Here is a 14,936-nt window from a genome sequence, read left to right on the forward strand (position 1 = left end):
TCTGGCCAGGACCTGGATTACTTTTGATAAATTGACACTTAGAACTTAGGGGCCTTTAGATGTCTTCCCAGTGACCACAGCCACTGGCACTGAGTTTTCCACAGAAGTGACACATGGACACATGTGAGCTTGTGCCAGCGTTGCTTGTGAGGGAAAAACCCTTTGCCAGAGGTCGGAGGGCACCTCAAAAACATGGTGCCTGGCGGGTGAATCCCACATCGCTACTCACTGCTGGTGACCGAGGGCAAGTCACTTCTCAGGCCGCAGGGTTTCTGCCCCAGAGGTATGTTGTGAAGGATGAGAAATAACACACGTCAAGGACCTAGCAAAGTGCCTGTCATGGAAAGACTGGATGCAGTCACGAGAGGCTGTTAGACATCCCCTCGGACTCCTGGCGTGTTTAGTAGACACAGACAGGGCTGCCCTGAGGAGTCTGATGGCCCGCTTGTCTCAGCTGTGAGCTCTCCATGGGCCAGGCTTTCACTGGCCTCCATGTGAGCCTGCGCAGGGTCCCTTAGAGTATTGGTAGTGGGACATGGTGGCCCGTCCCACAGGTCCCAGCTGCTGTTATTAGGGACTGTATTGACCTGGGCTTGTGGGGTAGAAGTTAACTCACAATGTTCTGGGAAGCAACAGGCAAAGACCCTAATCAGTCAGGAAGTCTAAGGACCTTGGGTGTAGAATTCTTGTCTCCTCTGACCTTCAGGGGTACCTCAAGAGCCAGGCTGCCAGCTCCCTGCTTTTGCAGAAAGCCTCTTTAGGTGAAAGGGATGGTCCCCCCGAGGGGCAGAGCGCTGGCATCCCAAGAGGCCGACATTAGCGTCTCCTCCTACCCTTCTATCCTCCTCGACAGTTCTTCCAGAATTGAGCCACTGACAGAACGAGGGTACTGCTAATGTCATTGGTGGGAATAAGGAAGCTGGGAGCAGGGAGACTCACTTGAAGGAGAAGGTAGAATCCAGGGGTTCCACTCTGGAGCCCCTGAGTTTGAGTTGGCAGAAGAGAGGTCAGAGTCAGTGGTCATAATTAGTCATTCACCCCCAAGGAAAGTGCACCAAGGTGGAGAGCCTGGAATGAGCAGAGCTGAGAACAAGCTCCTCTGCACAGGGCACGTCCACAGGGAGAGAAGGGCGGCAGCAGGGGCAGCTAGAGAAGCCCTCAGCACAGGGCCAGCCCAGGGTGGGAGAGCTCTCCAGTGCCAGGGAGAGCACAGTTTGTGTGCCCTTGGGAGCGAACCAGTCCAGTCTCATTATTGAATGAGGAAATTAAGGCCCTAAAAAATGAAGTGAACTTCCCCAAAGTCACACTGCCAGTTTGTGATATATGGACCTAAGATCCAGACCGTGCATGTTACTACTCCTGCAGCATAGCACTGTCTCGCATGTACCCGAAGCAGTGGATTCAGGAGCCTCTCTTCCCTCTGTTTTCCACAAACCTTAGCTGATGTGTGTCCTTCCTTTGCAGCTGGCTCTTCTCACGGAACTCTCCCAGAATCGCAGCAGTGAGAGCTATAGGCCATTCAGTGGCTCGCAGAGTGCTCCTGCTTTCAACAGCATCTTCCAGAATGAGAACTTCCAGCTGCAGCTCATTCCCCCACCTGTGACTGAGGATTGATGACTCCGTGGAGCCTAGCCCAGGAGAACCAGAGATGATCCCAAGGCTGCTGGAGAGAGACCCCGCCTCTGGTGGGCTTGGCCTCCACCGCCTCCCACGCTTCTGAGAAGAGGTTCCAAATTGGGATCCTGTGCCCAGAGCGTCCACAGCACCATTCCCAGCATAGACTCCCAGTCTTCTCCACATTGTTGTCATGGCGTCAGTTCACCAGACTCGTTGATTTTGTTTTGCCTGTTAAGCAAAGGAATGTCACATACCTCTGTCCAGCTTTTTAGGAAACACATTTTGCCTATTGGGACTTTTTCCATTTGCCCTGAAGCCTAGAAAGTAGAGGGAACTCACACAAATGGCATTCCAGAGTCTGCTGTACTCCGTCTCCTCCAGCTGCTGGATGATATAGAGGAACTTCAACTTCTGCAGGGAATAGTGGTTGGCCAGGCTGCAGTATAACTGCAACATGCCTTGGAGAGAGCAGAGACACTGTGGGGGCCAGGGCCATCTCCCTTTTAATGTGTTCGTGTTAAAACCTATTTGAGTATAAGACTTGCCCTTTCTAACAATAAATGCTCTGTGTTCAAGTTCTGCAGGTCTCCTGGCTGGCTGGCTCAGTCTGTCAAGTCATAGAGGACATTTAGAGCTCTGTTGTCACAATTTTATTAGCTCGAAGTCAGGAATCCTGACTGTGACAACCCTCCTTGATTCAGATAAGCAGCTCCATCGTCAGCTCTATTCAGAGCAGCCCAGCCACCCCAATGCTCCTGTGACAGGGGCTGGGCTGCCAACGAGAATAGTACTTAATTCAGTTTTTGGCCATGGGACTTCATCTATCATTGAACCAGCCACCACAGGAGGTCGCCACACCCAGAGACCTAGGTTTCCACCTTACATACTCAGATGATCCTTTTCTCAGCGCACTGGAATGATCAGGCTCTCATGGACTGATACTAACCAAACCCACAGGAAATAGATACATAAACTAGATACCATTTTTTTTTATTATTTTATTTTATTTTTTGAGACAGAATTCCACTCTTGCTGCTCAGGCTGGAGTGCAGTGGTGCTGTCTCGGCTCACTGCAACCTCCGCCTCCCAGGTTCAAGTGGTTCTCTTGCCTCAGCCTCCCGAGTAGCTGGGATTACGCCCACTTACCACGCCCAGCTAATTTTTTAATTTTTAGTAGAGATACGGTTTCACCATGTTGGCCAGGCTGGTCTCAAATTCCTGATCTCAGGTTATCCACCTGCCTTGGCCTCCCAAAGTGCTGGGATTACAGGCATGAGCCAGTGCACCTGGCCAATACAAATGTTTAACCCTTAAATAGAAAATAGATCTTGTTTCTGCCATGTACTACCTATAACCAACAATCAGTTAACCTCTCTAATCCTCTGTTTCTTTATAAACAGAACTGTTATGAAGACGAAACAATACATGTAAATGTTTGCTGTGTGCCATTCAGGCACATGGCAAATACCCCAGAAATGCAAGCTTAGCTCTTATTATATAACTTCTCCCAAGACCTGGGCTACAAGGGTACTGCTTCCTGATGAAGGTGCCAGGATATAAAATTGAGGGAAGTGGTTGAACCATTAAGTCATCACCGTTTGGATGCCTGCCACAGCTATGTGACAGTCTCAAGCCGTTTACAGGTGAGAAAGCTGAGGCTCAGAGGTGGTAAGTAATTTCACCAAGGTGTCATACCGAAGAGCTAAGCAGAGCAGGTGGAATTCGGAGCTGTGATTCCAGAGCCAGTGATGCTTCCTGCCCCAAGTTATGTATCAAAAGATTTCTCATTGAGCCTAAAATTAAGGCCAGAGGAACTTGATATTCTCAAAGCAAAACTCAGTTACTCACCTTCTTCTTTTATTGTGTAAAGAACTAAGGCAAAAGGAGTATTCAGTATAAAAATGTATATTGTGACATCAAAAACATGAAATGTATGTGGGAGGGGTGAAGTAAAAGCAGAACTTTATGCAATCAAAATAAAGTTGTAATAAGTTTAAAATAGCCTGTTATAAACTAAGATGTTGGCCGGGCGCAGTAGCTCACGCTTGTAATCCTAGCACTTTGGGAGGCCAAGGAGGGCGGATCATGAGGTCAGGAGTTCAAGACCAGCCTGGCCAAATGGTGAAACCCTGTCTCTACTAAAAATACAAAAATTAGCTGGGAATGATGATGCGTGCCTGTAATCCCAACTACTTGGGAGACTGCGGCAGGAGAATTGCTTGAACCGGGACCTGGGAGGCAGGGGTTGCAGTGAGCCGAGATCGTGCCACTGCACTCCAGCCTGGGGTACAGAGCGAGATTCCATCTCAAAAAAATAAATAAATAAGATGATTTATGTAAGCTTCATGGTAACTACAAAATAAGAAATTATGTAGATAAAAAGCAAGGAATAAAAGTATACCATTAGAGAAAATCATCTAATCAGAAAGAAAGCAAAAGAGGAAGAAAGGAACAAAGGATCTACAAAACAATGAACAAAATTGCAGTGATAAGTCCTTACCTATCAATAATTACCTTGAATGTGAATAGATTTGCCAATCAAAAGAGAGTGGCTGATTGGATTAAAATAAGATCCAACTATATGCCACCTAAAAGAGACTCAATTCACCTTTAAGGACACACGTAGCTTGAAAATGAAAGATGGAAAAAGATACTCTGTGCAAAGGAAACCAAAAGAGAGCAGGAGTAGCTGTACTTCGATAAAATAGACTTTAAGCCAAAAACTGTCAAGTGAGACAAAGTTATATAATAATAAAGGGATGGATGCATCAAGAACATGTAACAGTTGTAAATATATATGCATCCATTATCAGAGCACCCAAATCTATAAAGCAAATATTAATAGATCTGAAGAGAGAAACTGAAATACAATAATAGGGGACTTCAACAAGGGACAGATTTTCCAGGCAGAGAATCAATCAACACTGGACTTGAATTACACATTAGACCAAATGGACCTAACAAACATACACAGAACATTCCATTCAACAGCATGAGAATACACATTTTTCTCAAGTGCACATTGAACATTCTCCTGGATAGACCATATTTAGGCCACAAAGCAAGTCTTAACAAATTTAAGATTGAAAATCATAACATTTTTTCTGACCACAATGGTATGAAACTAGAAATCAGTAATAGGAATTTTAAGAAGTTCAGAAATCTGTGGAAATTAAACAACATGTTCCTAAACAACCAAGGGGTCAAAGAAGAAATAGGAAAATTTAAAAATATCTGGAGACAAATGAAGATGGAAACATCCCATAAAAATATCATTTATGGTATGTGGGGCAAAAGCAGTTCTAAGAGGAAAGTGTATAGCAATGAAGTCCTACATCAAGAAAGAAGAAAAACTCCAAATAACCTATTGGCATAACAACTTAAGGAACTATAAAAAGAACAGACTAAGCCTAGAGTTAAAGGAAGAAAATAATAAATATCAAAGCAGAAATAAATAAAATAGAGACTAGAACTAGAGAAATAATTTTTAAAAATCAGTGAAATTAAGAGGGTTTTGTTTGAGACAGGCTCTTGCTTTGTCACCCAGACTGGAGTGCAGTGGCACAATGACTGCTCACTGCAGCCTCACCCTTCTGGGCTCAAGCAATCCTCCCTCAGCCTCCCGAGCAGCTAGAACTACAGGGGCATGCTAACATGCCCAGCTACTGTTTTTTGTTTTGTTTTGTTTCGTTTTGGATGAGGCAGGGTCTCACTGTGTTACCCAGGCTGGTCTCAAAAGACTCCTGGCTCAAGTGATCCTCCCACCTTGGCCTCCCAAAGTATTGAGATTAGAGGTGTGGACCACTGTGCCTGGCCAAGAGTTGGTTTTTTGGAAGGATAAACAAAATCAATAAACCTTTAACTAGACTAAAAACAAGAAGACTCAAAATCAGAAATGAAAGTTAAGACATTACAACTGTAAGAAGGATCATAATAGGTGACTGTGGACAAGCATATGTGAACAAATTGGATAGCCTAGGAAAAATAAATTCCAAGACACGTATACCACCTACCAAGACTAAATCATGAAGAAATAGAAAACCCAAACAGAACAATAATAAATAATTAGATTGTATCAGTAATTTAAGTCTCCCAACAAAGGGAAGTCCAGAACCAAATGGCTTCTCCACTGAGTTCTACCTACCATTTATAAAATAATTAGTACCAATTCTTTTCAAACTATTACAAAAAATTGAAGTGGAGGAAACTCTTCCTAACTCATAAAGCCAGCCTAAACCTCACACCAAAACCAGCAAAGGACTCTATAAAAAAAAGAAAATTATAGGCCAATATCCCTCATGAACATAGCTGCAAACATCCTCAACAAAATACTAGTTAAGTAGGCTGGGCATGGTGGCTCATGCCTGTAATCCCAGCACTTTGGGAGGCCAACACAGGTGGATTGCCTGAGGTCAGGAGTTCGAGACCAGCCTGGCCAACATGGTGAAAGCCTGTCTCTACTAAAAATACAAAAATTAGCTGGGCATGGTGGTGCATGCCTGTAGTCCCATCTACTTGGGAGGCTGAAGCAGGAGAATCGCTTGAACCTGAGAGGTGGAAGTTACAGTGAGCCAAGACTGCACCACTGCACTCCAGCCTGGGTGACAGAGCGAGATTCTGTCTCAAAAAAAAAAAAAAAATCCAACAATACATCAAAAAGATTATAAAGATAATTAATACACCATGATCAAGTGGGATGTATCACAGGAATACAAGGATGGCTCAGCATATGCCGATCAATAAACATGATACGTGACATCAATAGCATGAAAGACAAAAACTATATGATCATCTCAATACCTGCAGAAAAATCATTTGATGAAATTCAGTATCCCTTCATGATTAAAAAAAAAAACTCTCAATAAGTTAGGTATAGAAAAAAAGCACCTTAACACAATTAAGGACGTGTATGACAAACTGACAGCTAACATCATACTGAACAAGGAAAGACTGAAAGCTTTTCCTCCAAGAAATGGAACAAGACAGGGATGCCTACTCTTACTACTCTTATTCAACATAGTATGGAAGTCCTGTCCAGAGCAGTCAGGCAAGAGAAAAGAGGAAGTCAAATTGTCACTCTTTGCAGACAACACAATCTTATAAATAGAAAAACCTAAAGACTCTAGCAAAAAACTCACAGAACTGATAAATGAATTCAGTAAAGTTGCAGGATACAAAATCAACAGCAAAAATCAGTAGTGTTTCTCTACAGCAATAACAAACTAGCTGAAAAATAAATCAGGACAATCCCATTTACAACAGCTACAAAAAATAAAAACAATCTAGGAATAGATTTAACCAAGGAGGTGACAGGTCTCTACAAGGAAAACTAGAAAGCACTGATTAAAGAACTTGGAGGTCAGGTGCAGTGGTGGCTCATGTCTGTAATCCCAGCACTTTGGGAGGCCGAGGTGGGAGGATCACTTGAGCTCACAAGTTTAAGACCAGCCTGGGCAAATGGCAAAACCTCATTTCTACCAAAAACACAGAAATTAGCCAGGCATGGTGGCATACCCCTGTTGTCCCATCTAAAAGGGAGGCAGAGGTGGGAGGATGGCTTAAGCCCAGGAGGTGGAGATTGTAGTGAGCTGAGATGGCACCACTGCACTCCAGCCTGGGTGATAGAGCCAGACCTTGTATTGGGGGTGGGGTGGGGGTGGGGGAGAAAGAAAGAGAAAGAAAAAACAAAAAAAGTAGAAGGAAGGAAGAAAGAAAGAAAGATACAGAGAAAAAAGAAAAAAGAAGTTGGAGAAGACACAAATAGATATCCCGTGATCATGGACTAGAAGAATTAACATTTCTAAAATGACCATATTACCCAAAGCAATCTACAGATTCAATGCAGGCCCTATCAAAATACCAATGTCATTCTTCATTGAAATAGAAAAAAAAGTCTTAATATGTGTATGGGACACAAAAGACCCTGAATAGCCAAAGCAATTCTGAGCAAAAAGAACAAAGTTGGGGACTCACACTACCAGACTTCAGAATATTCTACAAAGCTATAGTAATGAAAACACCATGGCACCGGCATAAGAATACACATAGACTGAATAGAGAACCTAGAAATCAACCCATGTATATGCAGCCAACTGATTTTTGACAAAGACACCACATACACTTACTGGGAAAGGACACCCTCTTCAGTAAATGGTGCTGGGAAAACTGTATAGTCATATGTAGAAGAAAGAAACTAGACCCCACCCCTCTATACAAAAGTCAACTCAAAACGGATCAAAGACCTAAATGTAAGACCCAAAACTATAAAACTACTAGAAGAAAACATAGGAGAAACACTTCAGGACATTGATCTGAGAATAGATTTTATGACTCACAGGCAACAAAAGCAAAAATAAATAGGATTATTTCAAACTAAAAAGTTTTTGCACAGCAAAGGAAAAAATCAATAGAGTGAAAAGACAGCCTACAGAATGGAAGAAAATATTTGCCAACTGTTCATCCAACAGGAGTTTAATATCTATATCCAGAATATACAGGCCAGGTGTAGTGGCTGACACCTGTAATCCCGGCACTTTGGGAGGCTGAGATGGGTGGATCACTTGAGTCCAGGATTTTGAGACCAATATGGTGAAACCCTGTCTCTACAAAAAAAAATACAAAAAGTTATCCAGGCATTGTGGTGTGTCCCTGCAATCCCAGCTATTCAGAAGGCTGAGGTGGGCAGATCACCTGAGCCTAGAAGGTTGAGGCTGCAGTGGGCCATGATCATGCATGCCACTGCACTCCAGCCTGGGTGACATGGTGAGGCCCTGCATCAAAAAAAAAAAAAAAGAAAAGAAAAAGAGAAAGAAAGAGAGAGAAAGAAAGTAAAAAAAAAAGAATATACGAGAAACTCAAACATGTCAACAGAAAAAATTTTTTTTTGTAATGAGCAAATAATGTGAACAGGGATTTCTCAAAAGACATCTGTAGCTGCAGATAGATGATGAAATGCTCAATATCACTAATGATCAGGGAAATGCAAATCAAAACCACAGTGTGGTATCATCTCACTCCAGGATGGCTATGATCAAAAAGACAAAAAATATAAAATGCTGACAAGGAAAGATGTGGAGAAAAGGGAACTCTTATATACTGTTGGTGGGATTGTAAACTAGCACAGCCACTATGGAGAACAGTATAGAGCTTCCTCAAAAATTACAAATAGAACTATCATATGATCCTGCAATCCCACAATGTGGCACTTATCCAAAGGAAAGGAAATCAGTATATTGAAGAGACATCTGCACCCCGATGTTTATTGCAGCATTATTAGCAATAGCCAAGATATGAAATCAACCTTAGGTGTCCAACAAGAGATGAATGGATAAAGAAAATGTGGTATATATGCACAATGGAATATTAACCATGAAAAAGAATGAAATCCTGTGATTTACAGCAACACAGATGGAGCTAGAAGACATTATGTTAAGTGAAATAAGCCAGGAACAGAATGTTTAACACCGCATGTTCTCACTCATATGTGGAAGCTAAAAAAGTTGATCTCATAGAAGTAAAAAGTAGAACAGAAAATACCAGAGACTGGGAAGGGTAGGGGGAAGAGGGGAATAGGGAGAGATTTTTTTAAAGGATACAAAATAAATAACAGGAGGAAAAATTTCTAGTGTTCAGCACCACTGTAGGGTGACTATAGTTAATAATATAGTCTCAAATAGCTACAAGAAGGATATTGGATGTTCCCAAAACAAAGAAATGATAAATGTTTGAGATGATGGTTATGCTAATTACCCTGATTAGATCATTGCACATTATATGTATTGAAACGTTACTATGTACCTGATATGGTTTAGCTCTGTTTCCCCACCCAAATCTCATGTTGAATTGTAATCCCCAGTGTTGGGGGAAGGACGTGGTGGGAGGTGACTGCATCATGGGCACGGATTCCCCCCTTGCTGTTGTGATAGTTCTCACAAGATCTGGTGGTTTAAAAGTGTGTAGCACTTCCCTGTTCACGCTCTCTCCTGCCGCCATGTGAGGAAGTTGCTTGCTTCCCCTTTGCCCTTCTGCCATGATCATAAGTTTCCTGAGGCTTCCCAGCCATGCTTCCTGTAAAGCCTGCAGAACTGTGAGTCAATTAAACTTCTTTTTTTCATAAAGTACCCAGTCTCAGGTAGTTCTTTATAGCAATGTGAGAACAAACTAATACAGAAAATTGGTACTGGAGAAGTGGGGCATTGCTATAAAGATACCTGAAAATGTGGAAGGAACTTTGGAATTAGGTAACAGACAAAGTTGGAACAGTTTGGAGGGCTCAGAAGAAGAAAGATGAGGGAAAGTTTGGAACTTCCTAGAGACTTGTTGAATGGTTTTGACCAAAATGCTGATAGTGATATGGACAATGAAATCCAGGCTAAGTGGTCTCAGATGGAGATGAGGAACTTATTGGGAACTGGAGCAAAGGTCACCTCAAAAGTGACTTTCTGTGCTTTAGCAAAGAGACTGGCAGCATTGTGTCCCTAACCTAGGTATCTGTGGAACTTTGAACTTGAGAGAGATAATTTAGGGTATCTGGCAAAAGAAATTTGTAAACAGCATAGTGTTCAAAATGTGGACTCGTTGCTTCTAAATGCCTGTTCTCATTTGCATAACCAAAAATAGCTTGCATTTAAAAGGGAAGCAGAGCATAAAAGTTTGGAAAATTTACAGCCTGACCATGCGGTGGAAAAGAAAAACCCATTTTCTGGAGAGAAATTCAAGCCAGCTGCAGAAATTTGCATAAGTAAAGAGGAACTGAAGTTAATAGCCAAGACAATAGGGAAAATGTATCTAGGGCATTTCAGAGACCTTCACAGCAGCCCCTCCCATCACAGGCCTGGAGGCCTAGGAGGGAAAAATGGTTTCCAGAGCCAGGCCCAGGGACTCCTGCTCTGTGTGGCCTCAGGACATGGTGCCCTGCATCCCAGCTGCTCCAGCCATGGCTAAAAGGAGCCAAGGTACAGCTTGGGCTGTTTCTTCAGAGGGTGCAAGCCCCAAGCCTTGGCATCTTCCATGTGGTGTTGGGCCTGTGGGTGCGCAGAAGTCAAGAGTTGAGGCTTAGGACCCTCCACCTAGATTTCAGAGGATATATGGAAACACCTGGATGTCCAGGCAGAAGTCTGTTGCAGGGGTGAGGCCCTCATGGAGAACCTCTACTAGGGCAGTACAGAGGGGAAATATGGGGTTGGAGCCCCCACACAGAGTCCCCACTGGGGTACTGACTACTGGAGCTGTGAGAAGGCGGCCACCATCTTCCAGACCCCAGAATGGTAGATCCACCAACAGCTTACACCATCTGGAAAAGCCACAGGTACTCAATACCAGCCCACAAAAGCAATCACAGGGGTGGAGCTGCCCAAGGCCATGAGAGCCCACCCCTTGCATCAGTGTGTCTTGGATATGAGACATGGAGTCAAAGGAGATTGTTTTGGAACTTTAAGATTTAATGACTGCCTGTTGGGTTTTGGGCTTTCATGGGGCCTGTAGCCCCTTTGTTTTGGCCAATTTCTCCTTTTTGATGGGAGCATTTACCTAATGTCTGTACTACTGCTGTATCTTGGAAGTAACTAACTTGTTTTTTATTTTAAAGGATCATAGGCAGAAGGGACTTGCCTTGACTCAAATGAGACTTTGGACTTGGACTTCTGAGTTAATGCTGGAATGAGTTAAGACTTTGGGGGACTGTTGGGAAGGCATGATTGGTTTCGAAATGTGAGAAGGACATGAGATTTGGGAGGGGGCAGGAGCAGAATGATATGGTTTGGCTCTGTGTCCCCACTCAAATCTCATGTTGAATTGTAATCCCCAGTGTTGGGAGGTAATTGGATCATGGGGGTGGATTTCCTTCTCGCTGTTCTCGTGATAGTGTGTGAGTTCTCACAAGATCTGTTTAAGTGTGTATCACTTCCCCCTTTGATCTCTCTCTCCTGCAACCATGTGAAGAAAGTTGCCTGCTTCCCCTTAGCCCTTCCGCCATGATTGTAAGTTTCTTGACACCTCCCAGCCTGTGGAACTGTGAGCCAATTAAACCTATTTTCTTCATAAATTACCCAGTCTCAGATAGTTCTTTATAGCAGTTTGAGAAGAGATTAATACAGACTCCATCAATGTGTATAATTATATGTCAATTGAAATTTTTTTTAAAAAGACATTACAACTTTCATATGGGTTGTGCGTCTGCTAGTGCTCTGCTCTCTCTCTTGCTCTCTCTCAATCTCTTTCTGCCTCCCCCACCTCCCTCTCCCTCTCCTTCTCCCCCCTTCCCCTCTCTCTTTCCTCCCTCCCCTTCTTAACTCACTCAGGAGGAAGCCAGTTGCCATTTTGTGAGCAACCCAGAGTACAGGCCCATAAGGGAAAAACCGAAGCTTCTTGCCAACAACCACAAGTACACTTGGAAGCAGATCCTACAGTCCCAATCAAACATCCAAGTGACTGGTGCCCCAGGTAACAGCTTGACTGGAATCTCATGAGAGAGGTTCTGAGCCAGAATCACTCAGCTAAGATGTTCCCAAATTCCTGAATTCTGAAAGCTGTATGAGATAATACATGTTTATTGTTATTTTAAGCAACAAAGTTCGGGAGTAATTTGTTATGTAGCAATACACAAAATTGTTTGCTTCCTAGGGGAAAAGAAAACAAAGCTCTAGGCATCACACTACCTGATTTGAAAACTAACTACAAAGCTATAACAAATCAGTATGGTACTGGCACAAAAACAGACATAGACCAATGGAACAGGATGGAGAGCCCAGAAATAAATCCACACATTTACAGTCAATTGATTTTCAACAAAAATGCCAAGAACACACAGTGGGGAAATGACAATATCTTCAATAAATGTTGCTGGAAAAACTGAATATCCACACACAGAAGAATAAAATTAGACCTTCATCTCACACCACATACAAAAGTCAACCAAACTGTATTCAAATTTTAAATGTAAGACCTGAAACTATAAAACTACCAGAAAAGGCCAGGTGCAGTGGCTCACACCTGTAATCCCAGCACTTTGGGAGGCCGAGGCAAGTGGATCACTTGAGTCCAGGACTTTGAGACCATCCTGGGCAAAATGGTGAAGCCCTGTCTGTACAAGTTGCCAAGACCAGCTTGGTTGGGGAGACCCTAACCCAGCAGTGCTAGAGGAATTAAAGGCACACACACAGAAATATAGAGGTGTGAAGTGGAAAATCAAGGGTCTCACAGCTTTCAGAGCTGAGAGCCCTGAACACAGATTTACTCATGTATTTATTAACAGCAAGCCAGTCATTAGCATTGTTTCTATAGATATTAAATTAACTAAAAGTATCCCTTATGAGAAACGGGATTAACTAAAAGTATCCCTTATGGGAAACGAAGGGATGGGCCAAAATAAAGGAATAGGTTGGGCTAGTTAACTGCAGCAGGAGCATGTCCTTAAGGCACAGATCGCTCATACTATTGTTTGTGGCTTAAGAATGCCTTTAAGCGGTTTTCCATCCTGGGCAGAACCACAGCCTTCCAGTGTGGGTATTATGGCCATCATGAACATGTCATAGTGCAGCAGAGATTTTATTTATGGCCAGTTTTGGGGCCAGTTTATGGCCAGATTTTGGGGGGAGCTGTTCCCAACAACAAGTAATACAAAAAAAATTCAGCTGTGTGTGATGGTGTGCACCTATAGTCCCAGCTACTGGGGAGGCTGAGATGGGAGGATTGTTTGAGCCTGAGAGGTTGAGGCTGCAATGAACCATGATCACGTCACTGCAGTCCAGCCTGGGCAACAGAGTGAGACCCTGTCTCAAAAAATAAACACCTATCAGAAGAAAACAGGTGAAAAACTCCATGACATTGGTCTGAGCAAAGATTTTTTAAATATCCTAAAAGTAGCATTGGCAACAAAGGCAAAAATACAAATAAGATTACATCAAACTAAAAAGTTTCAGTGCTGTAAAGGAAACAACAGTGTGAAGAGACAGCCTATGGAATGGGGGGAAATATTTGCAAACCATACATCTGATAAGGGGCTCATATCCAAAATATCTAAGGAACTCGGTAGCAAGAAAATAACTCAGTTTTCAAAATGTGCAAAGGACCTGACTAAAGATTTCTCAGAAAAGACATACAAATGGCCAGCAGATGTATGGAAAAAATGCTCAACATCACTAATCAGGGAAATGTAAATCAAAACCACAATGAGATACCACCTCACACCTGTCAGAATGCCTGTTATCAAGAAGATAAGAGAGTAAGTGTTGGTGAGGATATGAAAAGGAATCCCTGTACACTGTTGATAGGAGTGTAAATCAGTATGGGCATTATGGAAAAAGAGTACGGAGGTTCCTTGAAAAATTAAAAATAGAACTACCATATGATCCAGCAATCTCACAACAGGGAATATATCCAAAGGAAATGAAATCAATATGTCACAGAGCTGTCTGCATTGCATGTTCACTGCAGCAGCATTCTTAATACCAAAGAAAGGGAGTCAGCCTCGGTGACCACCAACAGATGAATGGATGAGGAAAATGAGGTCTATATCCACAAAGGACTACTACTCAGTCTTTAAAAAGAAGCAAATTGCACTTTTGGAGGCCAAGGCGGGCAGATCACGAGGTCAGGAGATCGAGACCATCCTGGCTAACACGATGAAACCCTATCTCTACTAAAAATACAAAATATTAGCCAGGTGTGGCGGCATGTGCCTGTAGTCCCAGCTACTTGGGAGACTGAGGCAGGAAAATGGCATGAACCCTGGAGGTGGAGCTTGCACTGAGCCAAGATCGTGCCACTGCAGTCCAGCCTGGGTGACAGAGTGAGACTCCGTCTCAAAAAAAAAAAAAAAGCAGCAGCAGCAAATCCTGTCATTTGTGACATCATGGATGAAGCTGGAGGACATTAGGTTAAGTGAAATAAGCTAGCCAAAGAAAAATAAATGCTGCATGATGTCACATATAGGGAATGTAAAAACATCAAACTCAGAAACAAAGAGTAAAATGGTGGTTACTGGAGGCTGGGAGGTTGGGGAGATGTTGGTCAAAGGACACAAGATTTCATTTAGGAGGAATAAGCTGAGATCTATCATGTATTATGGTGATTGCAGTTAGTAATATATTGTACATTTGAAAATTGCAAAAGGAGTAGATTTTGTTTTTACTACAAAAATATAAGTATATGAGGTAATACATTTAAATAGCTCGATGTAGCCATCCCACAATGTGTGCAGATATCAAAACATCATGATGTGTGCCATAAATATGTAAAATTGTACTTGTCAATTTAAAAAATAAATCAAGGCAGTTTATGGGGTTATCAGGACCTCTATTCAAACCAGGACCAGCACACAC

At 42.7% G+C, this 14,936-nt stretch overlaps 1 protein-coding gene across 4 annotated transcripts in view; it reads left to right on the forward strand.

The window, feature by feature from the left end:
• Positions 1 to 2,200, forward strand: part of VPS8 (VPS8 subunit of CORVET complex) — a 263,256-nt gene extending 261,056 nt beyond the window's left edge. For 2 of the 4 annotated variants that reach the window (XM_033211937.1, XM_033211938.1), the window contains exon 48: positions 1,465 to 2,197. In XM_033211937.1, coding sequence (XP_033067828.1) covers positions 1,465 to 1,614 — 150 coding nt within the window. In that variant the 3' untranslated portion in view covers positions 1,615 to 2,197. Of the gene's footprint in view, positions 1 to 1,464 lie in introns of all 4 variants that reach the window. The other 2 variants (XM_033211939.1, XM_033211941.1) reach the window with 2 other exon arrangements.
• Positions 2,201 to 14,936: the final 12,736 nt, after the last annotated feature.

This window comes from Trachypithecus francoisi, unplaced genomic scaffold, assembly GCF_009764315.1.
Source record: "Trachypithecus francoisi isolate TF-2019V2 unplaced genomic scaffold, Tfra_2.0 Lachesis_group0, whole genome shotgun sequence".
Taxonomy (NCBI): Eukaryota; Metazoa; Chordata; class Mammalia; order Primates; family Cercopithecidae; genus Trachypithecus; species Trachypithecus francoisi.